The sequence below is a fragment of the Ovis canadensis genome, chromosome 17, assembly GCF_042477335.2.
Source record: "Ovis canadensis isolate MfBH-ARS-UI-01 breed Bighorn chromosome 17, ARS-UI_OviCan_v2, whole genome shotgun sequence".
In the NCBI taxonomy this organism is placed as follows: domain Eukaryota; kingdom Metazoa; phylum Chordata; class Mammalia; order Artiodactyla; family Bovidae; genus Ovis; species Ovis canadensis.
The window spans coordinates 21794441-21817640 of record NC_091261.1 but is presented as its reverse complement, the minus strand read 5'-3'; the positions used below and the strand labels follow the sequence as shown (position 1 = coordinate 21817640).

The 23200-nt window shown below is 38.9% G+C and overlaps 1 protein-coding gene across 1 annotated transcript in view; it reads right to left on the bottom strand.

The window, feature by feature from the left end:
- TTC29 (tetratricopeptide repeat domain 29) overlaps positions 1-23200 on the bottom strand; it is a 260760-nt gene that overhangs the window by 125207 nt on the left and 112353 nt on the right. The window contains exon 9 of the mRNA XM_069558624.1: positions 10568-10659. Within this exon, the coding sequence (XP_069414725.1) occupies positions 10568-10659 (92 nt within the window). The remainder of the gene's footprint in view (positions 1-10567; positions 10660-23200) is intronic.

Genomic DNA, 23200 nt, shown 5'->3' with positions numbered 1-23200 from the left:
TAGCTGAGAGGAAAATCAATTTAACTAAGCACTGTTTTCTGAAAATCTTCCATTATGCAATGAATTAAACACCATATTTTGAACACATACTCTGCAAGACAGGCACATAAAGTCTTGGTATCTATTTTCCAGGGGACAGAGTAAAAGAACTAACACTGTTTACCCGAGTATCAGGTACTGTCAATGCATTCTTTTTTCCTTTCTTATTGGTAAAAGAATGTTCTATGTTTCAGAAATGGAATGGAGTTTTATATTACTGAAGTTGTGAATATTGCATTTTATGATTCTGTTCCCACTTTTTTATAACAAAATTATGAATAATCTTCTTCCACATGTGGGAATAGTTCAGTTCTCCAAAAAAAAGTCATGAAGCTGAATATTTCAAATGCAGATATCATGAGAGGTGCACTCATTACTTTATAATATTTGTTTTGTGGAACAACTAGAATGGTATTGAGAAAGCTTGACAGTATAGGCAAATTAGTAAATAAAATAATTATTTTACTTAGAATTTTAAGCAAATTTGCAGATTTCTAGGACTAAATTGATCGTATTAATGTAACTCTCAAAGATCTTTCTTGAACTGTAATATTCAAGAAAAAAATGGATGAAATGAGACAGTGAAGACGTTGTATAACTATTTATCAAACCATAGGGGAAATTATTATCTTTATTTAGTAAAAATGGATTTACCGAAGCTTTTTATGTTTGTGTTCCTGAAAGCTGATCTATTTTTGATGGAAGAACATTTTGCATTAGGTTTGGACGGCTGAGGATTGTTAAACTGCAATATACACAAACAAAAAAACAAGTTCAGTGAACAAGAAACACAAAACAGTATAAATAAAACTGCTGCTAGGTGAGTCAAGTTGTTTTTCTCCCAAAGGAGCTACAGATCTCCAAAACATCCAGAATTATCTGGAACTTGCTCTAACAAATAATGCTAGACAAAAAGGCTTCCTATTATAAATTGTATGCCCCACTCAATGAATGTGCAGTGCTAAAGCCAGTATAGCTGTTAATATAACATCTGAAATATAAGCATTATATGCTACTTAAAGGATTTGCACATTTAAAAGTTAGCAATAGATTTAGAAACCAGTCTTTCTTTGCAAGGGGAAAAGTCAAATATTTTCTTATGGGAAACTACAGATTATTTGTATAAGTTAAAGGACAAGGTTAAAATGTTAGACAAATATTAATTCCAGTTTTCTATATGCAGTGCACAGGTGCAACTGGAACAGCATATTATATGGTATAATCATTAAATTCATTCAACCAGACCTTAGAGAGTTAAAAACATATATTCTGAGGAACAGGACTCCTCGGTCCAAAGAATGAGAATGAAATAGTGCAGAATATTTGTGTATCAAGGTGATTCCAGTTTCCAACTGGGAAAACAGGACTGTTAACACCCACATCCCCTGACAACTGTCCAATTATGTATATCACACTTGGCCTACTGTTTGCAGTAGAAGTAATCAATAAAGGATGTGGTTGAGTGAACATAGATTTTGGTTGAACCAATGCATGAAAACTTAATCATTTACTCAGAGAGAAGAAATCAAATAGAGCAGAGATGAAACAGCCACTGAGGGGTTTGTTGATTGTGCCACCAAGTTTGTGGGCCACAGATGAAAGTAATAAGGCAAATGGAATCAGTGACAGGAGAAAATGTAAAAAGCTATTCTTAATTTCATGAATTAATAGAAATGTTTTGATGTATGTTGCAGGGTCATTTTTAGGAAATTTCGCATCAAAGCCTGGATGTTCCATTTTAAAGAATATATGAAAATTACTAGGGCATGTCATTTCTCTCAAGCAAGAAGAAATTAATTTTCAGCTATAACAGAAAGGCAATTTTCACACTTGAAACTTGGTACTGATTGATTTAAAGATCTTCACTGTGGAAAGTTTTCGAGGAAATAATTTAACCCGAGTTTGCAAAAAAATTTACAATTGGTAAGGAATAAACCCAGAGATGGGCTAGTGGTGACCAGTATGTCTTTAATAACTCTCATTTTTGTGATTTTTTCCCCTAGATTTAAAAAAAAATCATTTTGACTATTAGAAGAATTTCAGTAAACGAGGGGGGAAAATGCCAAAAGGAAAATAAGGATATTTCCTTCTGTATTTACTCAAATTGTTTATCTATGTAATAATAATATTTACTTGGTAATTTCTCAACTCAGTCTGTCTTTGTTTTATGGACTATAATTCTGGCTTTTATAGCTGTGTCATAGGCAATTGTTCTCATTTTAGAACACTGACTTTTTTTTCACTAGATTCCAAGTAGGAGGGAAAAGACATTGTAAATGCTTATTTTCTGTTATACTACTTAAACCCCTGTGCAATTAATATTATTCAGACCAACAGCAAAAATAACAAGCCCTGCTCACTATTAAAACCTTCATCAATAACCCTAACACCAGGGCTGAGTCTACCATTACCAAACAGGCAACTGTATTACCAAGTCCCTAGTCTTGAGGGAATGTGGCATGTTTTTCAATTGAAAGCTTAGTATAAATTCTTATAACCATTTTAGAACCTTCCAGCCTTGCAGCTTATTCACCTTTCATGCACGCTCAGCTGATGGTCTTAAACACACACTTATCCTAGACATGGCTATCCTCTTCCATTTCCTTTAAAGAGATGAAATATGTTTATAGAGATAGGACTCCCATTAGTGAAACTTGTGCAATTGCATAGGGTAGGAGAGAGAGATTTAGAGGTGATGCTAAGCTTCATGTGCAGCTTGATTTATTTTCCAGTCGCCACCACCATAATTTCCTCTATTTTGGTTGTGCTCCATTTCTTGTGTGTTACTGCTAATCTGAGGACAGTTTAGGACTATGAAAGGGTGTGTGTGTGTGTGTGTGTGTGTGTGTGTATCCAGGTACATGCCAGAGAACACTAAGCTCTTGAAGTGAAATTTTCTAAAAATGAACACAGAATGTATATCAAAGTATTTCTGGTGATGAGTGGACTCAATTTAATAATGTGTATCAGATATCTCATGAGTTTGATCCCTGGGTTGGGAAGATCCCCAGGAGAAGGAAATGGCAAGCTACTCCAGTATTCTTGCCTGGTAAATCCCATGGACAGAGGAGCCTGGCAGGCTCACAAAAGAGTCGGAAATGACTTAGCGACTAAACAACAACAACAGTCAGGTATCTAGGGTGCTGTTTTCCTACAGGTATAGAATTTTTATTTTTGAAATGTTTCTAGAGTTACTTTGCACAAATAGTGAAAGAATATGTTGTGGTTTACACTCCCCTGACTGGTACTCCAAAAACAGCAAAAAAAGCTGCAAAATAGCAGATTTGGATTGGAAAGCTTATAGTGGCCTTGGGACACTTTCTTCAAGACCTTGGAGGAGCCCTTTTCTATATTCTTCTGTGCATTATCTGGCTACACATGAGCTCAGTCGAGTTCAATCCTTTGTGACCCCATGGACTGTAGCCCAACAGGCTCCTCTGTTCGTGGAATTTCCCAGGCAAGAATACAGTGGTTTGCCATTTCTTCCTCCAGGGGATCTTCCTGACTCAGAGATAGAACCTGTGTCTCCTGAATCGGCAGGTGGATTCTTTAACACTGTGCCACATTTATACAATTAAGAACCCATATCTACCATACAAATCACTGACGACTTCATTGGTATTTTAGTAGATAGGAATTCTTACAAGGGGAATTAACTTCATTTAGTATAAAAGTGAGCTGAGGATACATTTTCTTGTCCATTATATGTTTGCCCCAAGGCAGGTTGTTAGACTGTTGAAACAGTCTAACAGTTATTGGACTGTTGTTACTTGGTTGCCTCTATCCTCCCCAAAACACGTCATACTTCACGATAAATCAAATATAGCTGGATCCGAGGGTCTCCAATCAAGATGGTGGAATAGAAGGAGCTCACCTTCTTCCACAAATACATCAAAAATACACCTACACGTGAAACAGTTCTGACAGAATGCCTACTGAATGCTGGCAGAAGATCTCCGACAGCCAAAATTGTAAGAAAGTTACCACATATCCAGGTAGGATGACAAAAGGAGGGCAACGTAACCGTTATGGGACCCGTGTCCCGAGGAGGGAGCTGTGAAAGAGGAAGAGTTCTCTCACTCCGAGAAGCCTCCTCACTGGTAAGGAGATCAGCTGGACAGAAAGCCAGCCTCAGAGGCTTAGACAAGAGTGCAGCAACCAGCTTGCAGCAAGTAGAACAGAGAGAGAGACCTGCACAGATGGTCTGTGTCACCTCGCTGCACTCCCCAGCCCAAGATGCACATTTGCTGGTGTGCACAGGAGCTGAGCGCTGAAGCTCAGGCTTCGGGGGACAGACCTGGGGGAAGGACTGGGGTTGGCTGTGCAGAGACAGCCTAAAGGGGCTAGAGTGTGGGACAGACTGCAAGTAGGGGGTATATTCAGAAGGGTCCTAGAAGTGAAGCACTACTATTAACAGGCACACAGAGGGAGGGGCAGGGGCCCCGCCACAGCAAGCTCACACTTGGAGTGCTCACAGCTGGTGCAGCTCTGCTTCTACAAGTTTGGGAACACGCAGGTGCCAGAAGGTTGCCCACACATGGGAGCAGGGCTGAAATCAGAGCCAATCCCCAGGGGCCACACCGCTTAGGAAGCAGATCTGAAATCTGAGTCCTCTCCGCATGGTTGTGTGATCTGTGAATTTTTGCCACTGCTGCTGCTGGGGTTAGTAGCTGTGGACTTTGTGGGTACACATGCCTACACACATCCAGGGATGGGGCCAGAGTCTTGGATGCTTCCATAGCTCCCACGGCAGGTCCAGGCAGGAGGCATAACCCTCCCAGACTTCAGACAATATTACAAAGCTACAGTAATTGAAACAGTGTGGTGTTGGCATTACTGTGGTTCTGGCACCTGACTTCAGTGGATCTGTGCCTATACATCTGCACAGGTGGCTTTGTGAATGCAGTGCCTCAGGGACACCAGGGCATACTGCCTGCATTCCCATGACTGAGGCACTGTCAAGAGCAGTTCCCCAAACAGGATACCGTGTAAGCTCACACAGTGAATGGCAGGTGACACCACAGAACTCACTTCCCCGTGGACAGTCCCCGAGGAGGAATACTCAGTGGCTTCTCTCCCAGTGGGAGTGCTCTGCTTCTGCAGAGAGGACCCAAACAAACAAAATAAGAAATGGAAGAGGATCAATAACAACTGATACCACAGAAATTCAGAAAAATAGGACAATACTATGAATAACGATCGACATGCCAACGAATTTGGCAGTCTAGACAAATGAACTAGCTTCTAGAAACATACAGCACACCAAAGCTGAATCAAGAAGAAACAGTAACTTGAACTTACTGATCACTGGAAGTGAAACAGAATATGTAAAAACAAAAACAAAACTCCCTGCAAACTAAAGTCAGTCCCAGATGGCTTCAATGTAGAATTCTACTGAACATACAAAGAATTCATACCAATCCTTCTCAAACTCTTCCAAAAGACTGAAAGAAGGGGATCCCTCCCAATATCATTCTATGAAGGCACTAGACAAAGATACCAAAACCAGACAAAGATACTACCAAAAAAAGAAAATTAAAGGCCAATATTTTTTATAAGTGTAGATGCAAAAATTCTTCACAAAATATTAGCAAACTGAATCCAACAACACATAAAAACAGTAAGAACAGCATGCTAAAAAATCCCTTTTAAACATATCAAAAAAAAAAACCAACATGTAGGAATAAACCCTACAAAGGCGAAAGATCTATAAGCTGAGAATTATAAAACACTGATTAATTGAAGATAATACAAAGAGATGGAAAGATAACCGATGCTCTTGGATTGGAGGAATTAATATTGTTAAAATGGCCATACTTTCCAAGGCACTCTGCAGATTTAATGAGATCCCTATCACATTACCCATGACATTTTTCACAGAATTAAAACATATAATCTTAGAACTTATATGGAGCCATAAAAGACCCAGAATTGTCATAGCAATCTTGAGCAAAAAGAACAAAGCAGGAGCCACAACCCTCCAAGATTTAAGACAATACTACAAAGCTAAAGTAACTGAAAGAGTGTGCTATTTGCACAAGAGCAGACAAACGTATTAATGGAACAAAATAGCCCAGAAATAAACCAACACACCTGTTGTCAATTAATCTTTGACAAAGAAAGTACAGTGGAGAAAAAGTCTCTTTAGCAAGTTGTGTTGAGAAAGTTGGACAGACACTTTTAAATCAATGATATTAGAGCAATCTCTTGCACTGTTCACAAAAATAAACTCAAAATGGCTTAAAGACTTAAATATAAGACATGATACCATAAAACTCCTAGAAGACAACATGAGCAAAACATTCTCTGACATAAATTATAGCAATGTTTTTGTAGATCAGTCTCGCAAGTCAATGTAAATACAAGTGAAGTCGCTCAGTCGTGTCCGACTCTTTTGCGACCCCATGGACTGCAGCCCACCAGGCTCCTCCGTCCATGGAATTTTCCAGGCAAGAATACTGGAGTGGGTTGCCATTTCCTTCTCCAGGGGATCTTCCTGACCCAGGGATCAAACACAGGTCTCCCGTATTGCAGGCAAACGCTTTATAGTCTGAGCCACCAGGGAAGCTCAATGCAAATAAAAGCAAGGCTATGAGACAAATAGGACTGAATTAAACTTACTTTTTTGCACAGCAACGGAAACCATAAACAAAATGATAATATAACCTACAGACTGTGAGAAAATATTTGTAAATCATGCAAACAACAAGGCTTAATTTCCAAAATATACAAATAGTTCATACAATTCAATAACTAAAAAATGAACAACTCAATCAAAAATGGGCAGAAGACCTAAATAGACATTTCTCCAAAGAAGACATACACATGGCCAGTAAAGACATATGAAAATGAAAAAATGATTAACTTTGCTAATTATTAGAGAAATGCAAAACAACACTACAATCGCATCACACTGATTAGAATGGCCAACATTATGGTGGAGAGAGTATGGAGAAAAGGGAACTCTCCTACAGTGTTGGTAGGAATATAAATTAGCAGCCACTATGGAAAACAGTATGGAGGTTGCTTAAAAAACTAAAAACAGAACTACCATATGAGCCAGCAATCCCATTCCTGGGCTTCTATCCAGAAAAGACAAAAATTCTCATTCTAAAAGATTCATGCACCACAAAGTTTATAGCAGCACCATTTATCACAGCCATGGAAGCAACCTGACGGTCCATCAACAGATGAATGGATAAAGATGTGGTATATATATGCAACAGAATATTACTCAATCATAAAGAAGAATGAAATAACGCCATTTGCAGCAACATGGATGGACCTGGAGATTATCATAAGAGGTGAAGTTAGTCAGAGAAAGACAAATATCACATGATATCATTTATATGTGGAATTTAAAATATGATGCAAATGAATTTATAAAACAGAAACAGACCCACAGACATAGAAAACAAACTTATGGTTACCAAAGGGGAAGAGGATGAAAGGATAAAATGGGAGTTTCAGATTAGCAGATACAAACTACTATATATAAAATAAACAACAAAGTCCTACTATATATCACAGGGAACTATATTCAATATCCTGTAACAAACCATAACGGAAAAGAATATAAAAAAGCATATCTATATCTATCTATACATCTGAATCACTTTGCTATATATCAGATACTACCACAATGTTGTAAATCTATACATATATATAGTTTTATATATATATAGTTGAAATAGAGTTGATTTATATATATATATGGATATATATATAGATATATATGGACCCTTTTTCTCAAATAATGCTTAAGCAGCGAAATTACAACATTTGACTGTTGTTGTTGCAAAACTAATTGTTCGACTCTCCCCTCAGGTTTTATGGTATTGCTGCTATTTACTCGCTAGTGTCTAATTCTTTGGGACCCCATAAACTGCAGCAAGCTAGGCTTCCCTGTCCTTCACCATCTCATCAATTTTGCTCAAACTCATGTCCATTGAGTCCATGATGCCATGCAACCATCTCATACTCTGTCACCCCCTTCTCCGCCTGCCCTCGAGCTTTCCCAGCACCAGGATCTTTTCCAGTGAGTCAGCTCTTCCCATCAGGTGGCCCAAGTATTGGAGTTCAGCATCAGTCCTTCCAATGAATATTCCGGGTTGATTTTCTTTAAGATCGACTGGTTTGATCTCTGCAGTCCAAGGGACTCCCAAGAGTCTTTTTCAGCACCACAGTTTGAAATAATCAATTCTTCAGTGCTCAGCTTTCTTTTTGGTCCAGCTCTTACACCTATATGTGACTACTGGAAAAACTACAGCTTTGACCATACAGACCTTTGTCAGCAAAGTGATGTCTCTGCTTTTTGATACACTGTCTAGCTTTGTCATAGCTTTCCTTCCAACAAACAAGTGTCTTTTAATTTTGTGGCTGCAGTCACTGTCTGCATTGGTTTTGGAGCCAAAGAAAATGAAGTCTGTCACCATTCCCATTTTTTCCCTATCTATTTGCCATAAAGTGATGGGGTCAAGATGCCATGATCTTAGTTTTTTGAATGTTAAATTTTAAGCCAGCTTTTTCTCTCTCTTCTTTCACCTTCATCAAAAGGTATACAATATAGATGAGAAATTAAAATCGTGGAGTGGAAAATAAAATATTCCAGATGAGACCCCAGTTTAACAGGTGAAAAGTATTTTAAGATGACCACAGGTTTTCAGAAGTTTCAAAAATAACTATAAAGACTATCAGTAACCAAAGGTGAAGACCAACACCTGTTTTGTGACATAGTTAGTGCTCAGTATAACAGTTTATAGAAGAAAAGATTTTTCCCTGAAGTTTTATCTCTTCGGTTATATTAAAACACAATGTAATTTTGTAGAAATTATTTTATAAACATGTTAAGGGATGCATTTATTTAACTGTTTAGGCTTAGGCTAGGTCTGCTGCTACAAGGCAAGACAAATCATCCCATTGTTTCCTACTGGTTCTAAACAAGGTTCACAGCAGACTCAAGCAATTAAATAATCAAAATGAGCTGAACAAAAGGGTACAGAGTTGGTGTGCTCCAAACAGACATTAAATTGAATCGTTACGTATCTCTTTTTTGTGTGTTCAAGCATCTGCTTCTTTCCAGTGGTTGTTTGGAAAAGAAAAGTTTAAGGGGTAGCTAGGTTGATCATCCACAGGACGGCTATCAGCCTTCATTTGAAGGGACCACAACGCTCACAGGTTGCTTGCTTGACACATGGCTGGCCCTGCCTTCCTAGAGTATATATCCATATCCTTCTTATAAATATGTCTGTCCCAATCATTCATCCAGTGAAGACTGCAGTGCACTTAATTTATTTTGTTCGGCACCTTACACTTCACTGGTGTTGGTGTTTTGATATTTAATTAATTATTTAATATTCAATGATTACTATATTGGCAATGATAATTACATAATGAAGATCCATTTTCAATGCATTAGACATTCTAAGTGCCTTTGGAATAATAATTTTACCTTTTAAAACACCACCGGTTGTATGTATTTACAACTGAAATACAGATAGGAACAAATCAGAATTTGACACAATCTATGTTTACTACTGGGCTTCCCTGGTGGCTCAGCAGTAAAGAATCCGCCTGCCGATGCAGGAAATGCAGGTTCGATCCCTGGGTCGGGAAGATCCCCTGGAGAAGGAAAGGGCAACCCAATCAAGTATTCTTGTCTGGGAAATCCCATGGACAGAGTAGGCTGGAGGGCTACAGTCCATGGGGTTGCAAGCGGGTCGGACACACCTGGACTAAACAACAATAACAACAATATTTACTACTACTATTATTACTACATAGTAATACTATGTATTACTACTACATAGCTAATACTACTATTACAAAATTATTTAAAAGCTATATCTTGGATATAAGGTAACATACCAAAAACCAAGGCCATAACTTTGATAACTTTTCTTATTCTTACTCTATCTTGGCTAAATATAATGCAGTGCTTAAATGGAGTACACAATGATCACAATATGATGACTGAATGCCATATCATATATTTTCCATGGAAAAATTTGTATCACAAGTTGTTTATGTATATTTTTGTTCAATTTTTCTGTTTTAAATGAAACACTGGGAATATTGTTTTTGCACCTGATTGTTTATCCAGATGTGTTCAAAGGAGAGATGGATGTCTTAATGGAAGAAGCATAAAATGGAAACTTTCCTCAAAGAAGATATCTGGAAAGGTTACGGTGAACCACAGTCACTGAAGCGTACTGTCTATGTGCTCTCTGCTTTTTTAACCTGTGAGGGGTGACCTGATTTTCCCCTCTCATTCAAGGTCATCACCAAACTGTCAGAAAATCAAAAACGTAAAATAATATGGAGGAGGAACAGACAAAAGAAGAGTTTAGGTGCAAGTTTAAAAATACCACCTTGGCTTAAAATAACTTATGATGAAAGGGTCACTTAAGAAGGGCACTGCTTAAAATTTAAGCAGGCAGTAATGGAAAGCGACAGACCTCAAACAATTTAAGTCTTTCACAGTTGAGTGAATTCACAGTGACAGCAAGACAAGGATGTGCAAACTTACCTCTGCAGGACCTTGGCCGTGGCTTCATAGGCTCTCCCCAGGCTGAGATCATCATCCAGGTCTGTAGAGATTTTGCCGTACGTGTTGAGGACCTATGGGGAAAGAGCAATACATATTAAACATATAACACGACCAGATTCACTGATGTTTCATTTCAAAACAGAAAAGATCCAAATTAATAGCTGTTTTTCATGTCACCATAAAATTTTTTTATTAAAATTTCATGTTGGTTTGGTTTATTTTTATCTATTGTATTACTCGTTTCACAGCAATCTCTTTGAGCCTTGACAGTGAAGTCTTACTTTTGTAAAAATAATTCTTTTCCTGCACAATCCAAAATCTTCCAATTGATATAACTTAGCTGTGAATAAATAACTGAATGGGTTACAACATTATTTGAAAATATAGGACTATTATCTTAGGTAATATAAGGCAGACTATAATAGTCTACCAGGGTAGGTTAAATATCACTTCTCTTCCTATAAATAGCTGTTTGAAAAGCATGATTTTAGGTGCCAGGTAATTTCTAAATCTATCATTTTATTAGAGGCATATCTCACAGTTTGTACACGTGTTCAGAATACACTAAAACTATTTCTTACAAATGTACTTCATTACCAACAATCTCTTTAATAATCAAAAGATTATGGCTGCCACAGCCCAAAGTATGATCTTAATTTAACACTGACATCTGCATGGTATGATTTTCCTTTTTATTCTATTTCCTTTTCAAGGGCTAGAAGCAGGAAAATAAAATTCCTTCTTCTTCCTTGATTGTTACTTGACCCAACCTATTACACACATGAAGACACAGGAAATCTCCAAAGACCTCTATGGAAATCCTTTTTGCACATTTTCTAAGAAAGAATTAGTGAAAGTCATTTGACAGCGTTGAGAGAGAGTCAGCAGGAGGGAAGATGGACATTCAGGATGTGTCTTCAGCCTGAATTAGGCATCTTAGAAAGTTTGCATGTTACAGACAGTGTTGATATCCATCTTTACTTTCTTAAAGTTGATATTTAGGAAATAATTTCAGTGAGGCCATGGTGATACCTCCTAATTTGTGTGTGTGTGTGTGTGTGTGTGTGTGTGTGTGGTTTACTAATGACTGTTTGAAATAATACTGATATTAAAACTTACTGATGCATCTTGACCCAGTATTGTAATTCCTGTTAAACCTGCAAAGTTCAACAATTCAATTCTTATTTTTAAGCCTCTTAGTAAGTCTTGTATGAACCTGAGAATTTTCTGTTCACTCTGTCCTGCACAAATGACAGCACTCAGACTGTCTGATATGACATGACATAGAGCTTTCTGAGTTAAAGGACAGAATCTTTGAATTTTGTGAATTTATAGGAGACTTTATTAAATCCAAACATCAAAATATTTAGAAAGAGACTGTCTAGTGTCTCTTTTGGCCTATACATGTTTTATACGACATTCTAGAAATTTAAAGATCAAATATTACTATGTTTTTGTGTCAAAAACAATTTATTCAGTAAATATTGTTACTGGATGCCAGTGCTGTGATAGACACTGCGTGCTTGCGTGCCAAGTTGCTTCAGTCGTGTCTGACTCTGCGACCCCATGGACTATTATATATAGCCTGCCAGGCTCCTCTGTCCATGGAATTCTCCAGGCAAGAATACTGAAGTATGGTTGCCATGCCCTCCTCCAAGGGAATCTTCCCCACTCAGAGATCGAACCTGGGTCTCCTGCAGCTCAGTGCTGCAGGTGGATTCTTTACCGCTGAGCCACTGGGGAAGCCCTCTATTAGACCCTGGAAAATCTTACAGAAAAGAGAGCATGCCTACAGACCTTCAAGGGATTTACAGTCTAGTGGTACAGAGGTTTGCACTGATGCACCTGTCTGAATTAGTAATGACTGAAGACAAGTTTCTCCCAGGGCTTTAGCTGCTTATCCTGCACCATGCTCCCATGTCCCTGGTCACTGTGAACCCGGAAGCAGTAATGCAACATCTGGAAGTACCCAGCATTATCTTAGGACTGTGCCTCCTTTGACCATGGTTAAGAGGGTAGATGTCCAAGAAAGGATAGGTAAACACTTCAGTATTGATGGCTCCTCTCCCACACAAGTATGCAGCACTCCCAGGGAAAAGCTGAGGCAAATACCAGCTCAGTCTGGGCTTCTAGTTTTGACCTTGGACTTGATTTTACAGAAGCTTCCTCATGGAACACGATGGGGTTGGCTGGAAGGAACACTCAGCTTAGAGTAAGAAGACTGGGATGCAAGATGTACTTCTACTACACCCAACACATCTGGCCTAAGGAATCTCCCTGAGAAGCTTTCCTCAGAAGCAAAAATGAAAACCTCCCTCTGAGAGGTGTGAGATAATACAGAGAGCCATTTGAACTTGGGATGAGAATTTTCTGGGACTTTGTTAACCAGCCATCCGTGAAGAGCTCCCAGAGAACCCCTCCTCAGAGTAAGGACAATACATTCTATTTGTGACTTGAGAGAGTTCATCACTCAGCTTAAACACTTTACCTAAAAATCAGAAATATCAGACAGTGGGAAAAATATAGTTCATTACTGGCCCAAAGGGGAATACATACATGTATGTATACGCACACACATATATATAATATACACATATATGGTATGTGGAAAAATAACATTATAAATTGTGTAGAAAATAACTGTTGGTGGGAATGTAAATTGGTGTAGCCACTATGGAAAATAGTAGGGAGGTTCCCTAAAAAACTAAAAGTAGAGCTATCATATGATCCAGCAATCCCACTCCTGGGCATATATCCAGAAAAGACAAAATCTCTAATTTAAAAAGATACATGCACTCCAATGTGCACTGAAGCACTGTTCACAACAGCCAAGACGTAGAAGCCACCTAAACGTCCATCGACAGATGAATGGATAAACAAGATGTGGTATATGTGCACAGTGGAACACTACTGAGCCATGAAGAATGAAACAATGCCATTTGCAGCAACATGGATGACCCTAGAGATTAACATACTAAGTGAAATAAGTCAGACAAAGATAAATATTATAGGATATCAGTTATATGTGGAATCTAAAAAATAATACAAAAGTATCTATGTACAAAATAGAAACAGACTCACAGACACAGAAAACAAACTGTAAATTATCAAAGAGGAAAGGGAGAGATAAATTAGGAGTACAGGATTAACAGATGCACACTGCTATACATAAAACAGATAAGCAACAAAGGTTTACTTTGGGGACACTGTTCAGTATCTTGTAATAGCTTATAATGGAAAATAATCTGAAAAAAAGTATAAAACTGATTCACTTTGCTGTATATCTTAAACTAACAACATATTGTAAATCAATTATTCTTCAATTTTAAAAATGAATATTAAATACCTCAAAAAAACAAATTGTGTAGAAAATAAAGATGCGTTATATTGACCTTACAGTAAGTTATGTTACCTGCTTTTTAACTAAGGTACAATTTGCAAATTAATGAATATTGATCAACTTAAATCACTCGACAAATAGTGGAGTCTTCTTTACAAAGAATACTTTAAGTGAGAAAATACAGTGTGGAAATCTGAAGGATCCACTGTATTTGATTGAATATTCCTGTGGCATGCAATTTGTTGGAAATATATCTAGTGTCTGGAAGGTTAAATTCTGTCATCACAAATCAAAGAGAAGAGAAGAGAAAAAAGAATATCAGGAGCAAAGTATTTTGATGCATTCAAAACTCATTGTCATGGTGGTCATTTAGTCGCTAAGTCTAGGGGAAGGGAAATTCACAGTTTTTGTCTTTTCTACTTTCTAGGCAGCTCAGTGTGTTTGATGAAAATGCCACATCAAAGATGATGCAGTTGGCTGCCTGGCTTCCCATCATTCCAAGATTTCAAGGTTTAATGCTTAGGGAAAAGAGGGGAAATAGTTTTCTGTCTCCTTCTAGCATGGCACAGAGCATGCACAACTCAAACTAATACAGATCCGTGGCATGAAATTTAAAATGGGCTTCTGCACTCTGGCTGGTGACCCAAACTGCCATTGTTTCTGTAGGAAAACAACCCATGGAAAATGACATCGAAAATAAGTTATAGCATCTAGCTCATTTGAGATGGAAATTTTGTAGCTTTTCAAAAATTTCAGTAAACTCCACTTCTTTTATTTCACATTTTTGGTATTTTTTTGTATATACATTTCTTTCTCCACTTACTACCTTCCCCCCACTACTCTCTTCCTTAGTTAATGCAATATTTGAAACCTGTTGGGACTTTTACTCTGAAGGCATCGACCAGGCTTTGGAAGGGCCTTATGGGAAATTAATCCAATCTCCCTCTGGGTGCTCAAATTTTCTTTAAATACCTTACACTCGAGTCAGACAGGCTTACTACTGAGCTAAGTGACATGTGTCAAGTGGCTTAGTATCTGTGAGTTTTATTTCCTCGGGTGTAAAATTGAAATGAATAAAGTCTACCTTGAAAAGATGTTATAAGGTTCTACTACTAAGGATTTGAATGAAGCACCTGCTTAGTTTTCCCAAGTCTTATCTAACTGAGTGGTTCCCAAACGGGGGTTGTTTGCCTTATAGGGGATATTTGGCAATGTCTGGACATGTTTTAGGCTGTCATAATTGGGAGAAGCCAGGGATGCGGCCCAACAGCCTATAATTCACATGATATACCCCCTTCTCCCATGATAAAGAAGTGACCAGTTCCAAATGTAAATGGCACTGCCACTGAGAAATTCTCATCTAGTCTTTGCTTGAACAATTTTCCTGATGGGAGACTATCCTCCTGTGAGACTAGGCACTGAATCATTGGAGAGTTACGTGAAAAAAATTTTTTCGTTAAGTTCAATCAAAATCTATGACTCTGCCTGCTAGCCAAGGTTGTGTTTTGTGGGACAAGATAAGTCCATTCCTCTTCCATGTGATGGTTCTTCCAATACCGAAAAGAGCCATTTTTCCCCCTTAAAGCCTCCAAACTCACAGAGGCATCCAGGACACTCCCAAACAAGTGAGGATGAAACCCCAACAGTTTTGCTCAACATCTGAACATTTTATTTCAAATTCTGTCTACAAGTCTAAGAGTTTTAGAAGAGTTTAAATAAACCGAACTGCACCAAAATACATTTATAAAACCACAACAGGGGTCCATCGGACTTGTCTGTAAATATGAAGTTATGAGCCCATTGCCTGGGGTGCATTTTTAAAAATCTTTTTCTTCCTTGCCCACCATAAAAAGGCAGCAGAGCAAACATTTTGTTATACAGCCCTACACAAAACCGAAATTGTGCCACTTCATAACAAAGGTGCAGCACTGAGCTCTACACTGTGCATTACTTTGAAGAGAAAAAGGAAATGATACAGATTTATTCTTGTGCAATAAGAAATACAGAAATAAAAAAATCAAGTTTGCCATCTTGAGCTTGAAATCATTGTCAAATCTTATCGGAAATACATTTATTCTGATTTCTGGCAATCTAACCCCCTTTAGCCATTTCACAGTTGGTGAGCAGAAAGGATGTTTCTGCCTCATTTACAGCATCTGAACATGATTCAGACAATCAACTGCAACATTAGTCAAAGAAATCAGTGGCTAATGATTTCTGACAAGCGCTGCAGTAACAGGCTGAGGACCAGACTGGGCATCAACGACACTGAGAGCATTTTACCAGGGACAGCAATAGGTGATGGGAGAAGACGATAAAAATGAGGTAAACATACTATTTCCCCATCACCTAAAGGCTCTTGTATGCTTTCTGCAAAGGCATAGTATCTGACATGCAATAGATACAGTAATCTTTTGCTGCAAATATGTTATATTGAATGAACACTGAGGACAATCAAGTGTACGGCTCTGCAAACAATAACACACAAAAGTAGTTAAATATTTTGCATTCCACTGAAAATATAGCCTTAAGTTAGGAGTAGTCTAGCTTTACTATTTTTATGGATCATTTGGACTGTGTGTGCTTTCTCCCTGAAATGTATTACTCTTTATTTAAACTGTTACACACCGACTGTTTACATCACCTGACACAGAAAGGGAAGGCTGATGGCCCAGTGCAGAAAGAACTGAGTGTTAAAAGACATGAGTTCTTGCTTCTCTTAGGCCCTGAGCTCAGAGTGTGACCTTGGACAGGTCACTTGGTTACCTTGAGCTTCAGTTTCCAAGTCTGAAAGATAAAGGGGTAGGACCAAAGGATCTAGAATTCTCCGTTCCAAAAATATGATTTTGATTTTAGACTATGTTGATATATTAAGGAGTTGAAGGTATGTCCTAATTATTTTCAATCATTTATCTTTGGGTTCAAAATCCCTGATGAATTTATCTTATGTTTAATTTTTTTTTTAAACAAGAGAAACAAAATGATAAGTCATTTCATTCACTTGAAATTTTATTTTCAACCTTTCTCCCTTATTTGAAAAATACTGCATATTCTTAATGAACTGCTTTAAAAAAAATATCCCTACCATGGAGTAAGTGATAACAAGAAAGGCTAAATCTACAAAGCTTTTGGTTCATATTAAATAGTGACTGTTACATATACAATGATCAGTGCTGCTCAAAGATAGTAAACATTTTTATACCTTGAAATATTCAAAAATTGGATGAAAATTCACCATGAATTTCAGTTAAATTCATAAACCAAATTAGAATTGCTGGTTAATCTCTCACATATTAGAGTTTACATTGCATTTTCAAAAGCTGTAAGGGTAAAAATAAATCTCAAAAATTTCCAAGAATTTTCCTTCACTAAAAGCTCTCTCTATATACATTCAATATACAGATGACCCTCGAAACAATGAAACAGAAATACACTTACAAACAAAAGTTTCCTCAGTAGTAAATTGGAACATATTACTTAAAACTGTCAGTTTCTAAGTCAGTCAATATATGTGTGTACTATATTAACAAGAGACATGTTCACAAAGAATTTTTATTCTAATTCTCAATGATTATTTTCTATGTGGTAAATTAGAAACCATGGAAACATTTATCTTGGACAGCCCAATCATGGTGTGAGTTATATTTATAGCTCCTTAAAAAGAAAATTTCCCTGCCCTTTATTTCCTGCTTGGGAAATCCACCGGAGGTTTTGCTGTATATTTTGTAGAAGGCCCTTGACCAAAGGCATTACTGAGGTGGCCAGACATGAAAAGTTCTATTCAGTGGAAGAATAGAGTGGTCAGTTAGCTCAGTCATGTTCTCTTAGGAAATTCAGGAACACCACACAGAGGGTAATGGCAGAAGTGAGAAGGTGCTCAAAGACCACCAAGAATGTGGTCAAGTCACGTCAACAGAGTGGGTCAGACAGACGACTACTGCTAAGAGGGTGATAAGGAAACTGAGCCCCTCTTCTTCCAGGACTCCTCCAGTTCCTGAGAGTCTTTCAGTTTGTGAAGCCAACTGTCCACTGACCCTAGGGACTCACGGGCTATGATCTCCCTTCTGGTCACGGGAATCTTTACCGTCAATGACTTACCAGAGGTCCACTGCATGAGCCTCTTTCTTGCACTCAAAGGAAAAAACTGAGAAGTACTGAGAAGTAAAAGAGTTCTGTGGAACTAAAGTGGCAAGTAAATAACTTCAAGCCTTTCTCCCCTTCCATGTTTATCAGTGAAAAACAATACAGGCGGATTCTTTCTACAGCAAGAATTGATGCAGGTTATATAAAATGATTAGAGATTTCACTGTCAGAAAAGATTTGAGGGGAAAATTTTGCATATTTTTCAAACTAACAAAGTCTCCAGTTCCACTCATTGGAAAAGACCCTGATGCTGGCAAAGACTGAAGGCAAAAGGAGAAGAGGGTGGCAGAGGATGTGATGGCTGGATAGCATGACCGATTCAATGGACATGAACTTGGGCAAACTCCAGGAGATGGTGAGGTACAGGGAGGCCTGGCCTGCTGCGTCCATGGGGTCACGGAGAGTTGGACAGGACTGAGCACACACACACAATTGTTGAATGAATGTGGTCGAGTTTTGGAAGGTACTGGTAATACAGTAACTGCAGGAGCATTAGGACAACAATGTTCATAGAAGGATGAAAAGGGAGTGTGAAGAATGATTGTGTTATGATAACATTACCAGCCATTTCAGTTCTCTGCTCTTTATGGAGACTAAAGAGGGTGGTGGCAAACAGAATCAAATGAAGAGCCCATCAATTTTAATTTGGCCAAACAGGTACTGTCACTTTGCCCATGCAGAAATGGCAACATGTATGTCTTACTGGAATGTGCAGGACTCTGGAAACCTCCCTCCAGCCACAAAGACCTCCTGCTGTCAGGAATCAACTCAGATCTCTCCATCTCCCTGCCCCTCTGCCTGTACTGCTCTTTCTGATTTCATGCACGACTCTTCTGGTGGGCAGACACACACACACACACACACACACAACACACATACAGACATACACACACACACACACACACACTCTACTTTGTTCTGTTTCACCGCAGAGTAAAGCACCATATGTATCTACTTAATAATGTTTCCCTCTCCAATTAGATCACAGGTGCCACAAGATCAGGAATGATATCTATTTTTCTCTCTGTTGTACCCTTAGCTCCTAGTCTTATGATAATGTAGTGAAGAGATGCAGGTTTGATCCCTGGGTCAGGAAGATCCCTTGGAGGAGGAGATAGCAACCCACTCCAGTATTCTTGCCTGGGAAATCCCATGGACAGAGGACTCTGGTAGGCTATAGTCCATAGGGTTGCACAGAGTCAGACACAATTGAGCACACACACAATTGTTGAATGAATGTGGTAGAGGTTTGGAAGGTCCTGGTAATACAGTACCTGCAGGAGCATTAATGTGGATATAATGAGCTTTTGTATTATATAACATAATATTAAATATAAATATTTACTTGGCTCAAAGGAAATAAGCTCATATATTAAGTATTATATAATATTAATATATTACATATAATGTATATCAGAGCTTAATATATATTAATTATATTGTATAATGTTTTGCCTTATAACTCACTCAATAAGGAAAAAATACAGCACTTTAAAACTATGATAAATAGAAAGCATGTGAACATTTTTAGCTAACAGCCATCCTGGAGAGTTCAAATATCATAACAGCAAACAAGTCAGACTCCTAAAGGAAGATTCAAATGACTTTTTTTTTTGTTTTGCTGTGCCAACGTGGCTTGTGAGATTTTAGTTCCCCAACCAGGGATTAAACCTGGGGCTGCAGCAGTGAAGGCTATGAGTCCTAACCACTGGAAACTCCAGGGAAGTCCCTGTATGACATTTTAAAATGACAAGAATTCCCCTATCTAAATGTGTGCCTATTTCATCCAGTCGCATTTCTAAATAAACAACTTCCCCTCATTATGAGCCCAAGTGGAATTTAGCGAGGAGGCAGATTAGAGGCTGAAATCATGTTAGATTCGTCATGGTATCTTGAGTCATTCTTCCTGCCTGTAGAAGGACTTTAGATCACTTTTTCCCTCTCTTTTAATCTAGACAACTACAGTTTCTACTCTAAAAGCAACAAGTCGGAGAGCTGAGCAGTGAAAAGCCACTAGCTCAGTGACACAGCAAGCTCCTCAGCTTCCCCTGAAATGGCCACTTACCAACCTCCCTCCGTTGGACCATTTAGCACAAAACGGTTTCTGGTTCCAGAGGGAAGGCTCACGGAGGGTTCTATATTAGCAAGTGACGACCTGGAATGTTTTAATAAACACTGATGCTGCGACAATTTCTGTATTTCTGCATGAACCAATTACCACTAGGAGATTTGTCTTTCCCGTGGCGGAAAAACCATCATCTATTCATAATCCCCCTTACTAGATTTTTTCCTCATTTAAGGCTGGATTCAATAAAATTTCATTCTGGTTCCCCCTTCTCAGAAATCCATAAAAGCTGTGAGAAAACATTTTGAGCATATTGTCTCTGTACAATTTGATATCCTTTCCACCACAGGCCATTACTCTGCTAAACTCAGTAAACCCTAATTTAGATCCACAGTGTAATGCTTTCCTATCTGGCTGCGTGAACATGTTTCTTGAAAATAAAACATGGTAGGAAAGTCTTCCTCTGAAGGCTTGCACACAGAGGAAGCTTCATCTATTTCCCTTTCACCATGAGAGAAGAGACGAGAAAACAATTTATGAGTCATTTCCATTCTGACAGATGTGACAATGCTGGGAAATGCAATGCCTGCCAAGAGCTTTTATCAACTAGGTTATAACGACGAGTAATAAGTGTAAATAATAAATGGCTGGAATCTTAGGGGAAACGGTGGCAATATGAAACGATGTTTGGTCCTTCGGATGGGGGCTCTGTGACTCTTGGAATTCCCTGCCTTCCCAGTAGAGTTTTGGCCTGACAATAAACAACAGTTTAGTACTTTATCTAATCCTAGCCAGGAGGTGAGTTCAACAGCAAGCTTTTGCAGATGTTCACATCCAATAATCTATCCATAATTGATGAAACAGGGAGGTCAGATGTAATGGCTGCTGCTATTCCAGCAGCAAATAAATGGTTATTGACAAAACAAGCCAGCGTGGTGCAGAGCGCGGAGCAGTGACAGGCGGGCGGCGAGGCTGAGCGGAGGCCGGGAGGATGATTCGGATTTCTTGGCAGGCGAGCTGAGCGGCAGGAGGGCCACACTGGCACACAGACAGGTGCAGGGGCCTTGGGAAAGAAAAGGGAGCGTGCTGCAGCGCGCACGCGCACACACACACACACACAGACGACGACGGCGACGGTTGGAGGCGGAGAAGAAAAGGTTAAGTGGGCAAGGCTGGGGACCCAGGTAAGTTCAGACGTGTGTGGCTCAGAAATGCCTTTGAATATGCGTGTTGTGGCCCAGCTGGCTGGCTGCTTTCATCACCAGTGTGTCTTTGCCCACATCGCTGGCTGTCACTCTGTGCTGTCGGGATGACTCGACCACCAAAGTGGATGCATGGGACACCTTGGTGCCCAAACCTTCCCACTGAGGGATATTCACTGATATTCCATTTAACACTGCAGATGCCATTTTTCCCCATATATTAAAAAAATCTAGGAAAATCATGTATGCAATTTTAGTATTTTCAGATAAGCCAAAATTGCATAATTGTGCAGCTGCCCAGTTTCTTAAGACTGAGACTAATCCTGAAATACATGCTGCCTAAATTCAAATTAAGTGCTAAGGACTGTGAGTGGGAGGCAAAGTTTTCTTTAACAGTAAAAAGACAAACGTGACACTCTAGTCACCTCAACCTAGGCAGAGAGGAGTATAAGAAATGCAATAATCGAGTATACTTTTATTGACTGAATAAAATTCAAGATATTTAAACGTAAATAAACAGCTGAAATCTTACATTTCTACTCCAGTGCTAAAAAATAATGTTTTTTACACAGTTTTCTATGTAATATAAGATGAAGAATGGTAGAAGGAAATGGTGCTTATTACTGCTATAGGTAGCCATAAAGAGGCTTGGGACAGAGCTGTTTTAAATATTAATATTCTGAAAATCACTTAAATCAATTTAACACTCTTCAGTGGTTTATTTAGAAGTGTGATTTATTTTATACTCTGCAACCAATGCCTTTGATCAGCCCTGGAAATAACATATGAGCTGAAAATAAAAAGGCAAAACAAATTGCTGCTAACATTCTTATAGGAAGTTTTAGGCTTTATAGGCTAAACTAGAAAATTACCATTATATTGGGCATTTTCAAATTATTTATTAATACCTAGAAACAGAATTATAGAGCCCCAAAGATCATTTCTGTAATCATGTTCTAGTGACTTGGCTTCTTGAGCTCTGCCATCTGCCCTGCTGGGGTCTCCCTAGTCAGCAACTTTGACCTACCCCAGACCCTAGAACCATTCCTACCCACGGTCTTCCAGGGCAGAAGCTTTGTATCAGATTGGTTTGCCGCAAATTATACTTTGATTTCAAACTTTATTGAAAGTGACCGGGTTCTTGCCGTGTGCCTTGAAACCAAGTCCCCAGCAACTGCCCCAGCCTTCGGAGCTGCATCCCTGCCTTCTTACCTGAATCTCTGCCTTGGTACCTGGTCGGCTCCCTACTTGCTGTGAGTCTGGAGACCTTCCTTACCACCATCAGCACACTCCCATCAGAAGTTCCACTCCTAAACCCCAGTCCCTGTGACCTGGTGCTTGTCACTTGCCAGTGGCAGTCACTACCATTGATCGACTTTAATTGGCTTCCTGGGTGGCGCTAGTGGTAAAGAACCCGCCTGTCAATGCAGGAGACATAGGAGATGTAGGTTCCATCCCTGGGTCAGGAGGATCCCCTGGAGGAGAGTAAGGCAACCCACTCCAGTATTCTTGCCTGGAGAATCCCATGGACAGAGGAGCCTGGCGGGCTACAGTCCATGGGGTCACACAGCGTTGGACACGACTGAAGAGATGCAGCATCCACGCACCATTAATTGAGCAAAAACTACGTGTGCCGTATTTTACAGTTTTGATACATTTGATCTTCACAGAGCCCCCTGAGACAAATAGTAATAGTCCCATTGCACAAATGAGAAATAGGAAGTGCAGAGAGGTTAACTCGCGCTAGTATACACAGTGCTAGAGTAGGAAGAGAAGAAAGGAAGTTGAACTGGGTTTATTGGACTTAAAATCCTGCCTTTTCTCTTCTTAAGCACTGTGATAGGTCTGCTGCCAGGTAACCC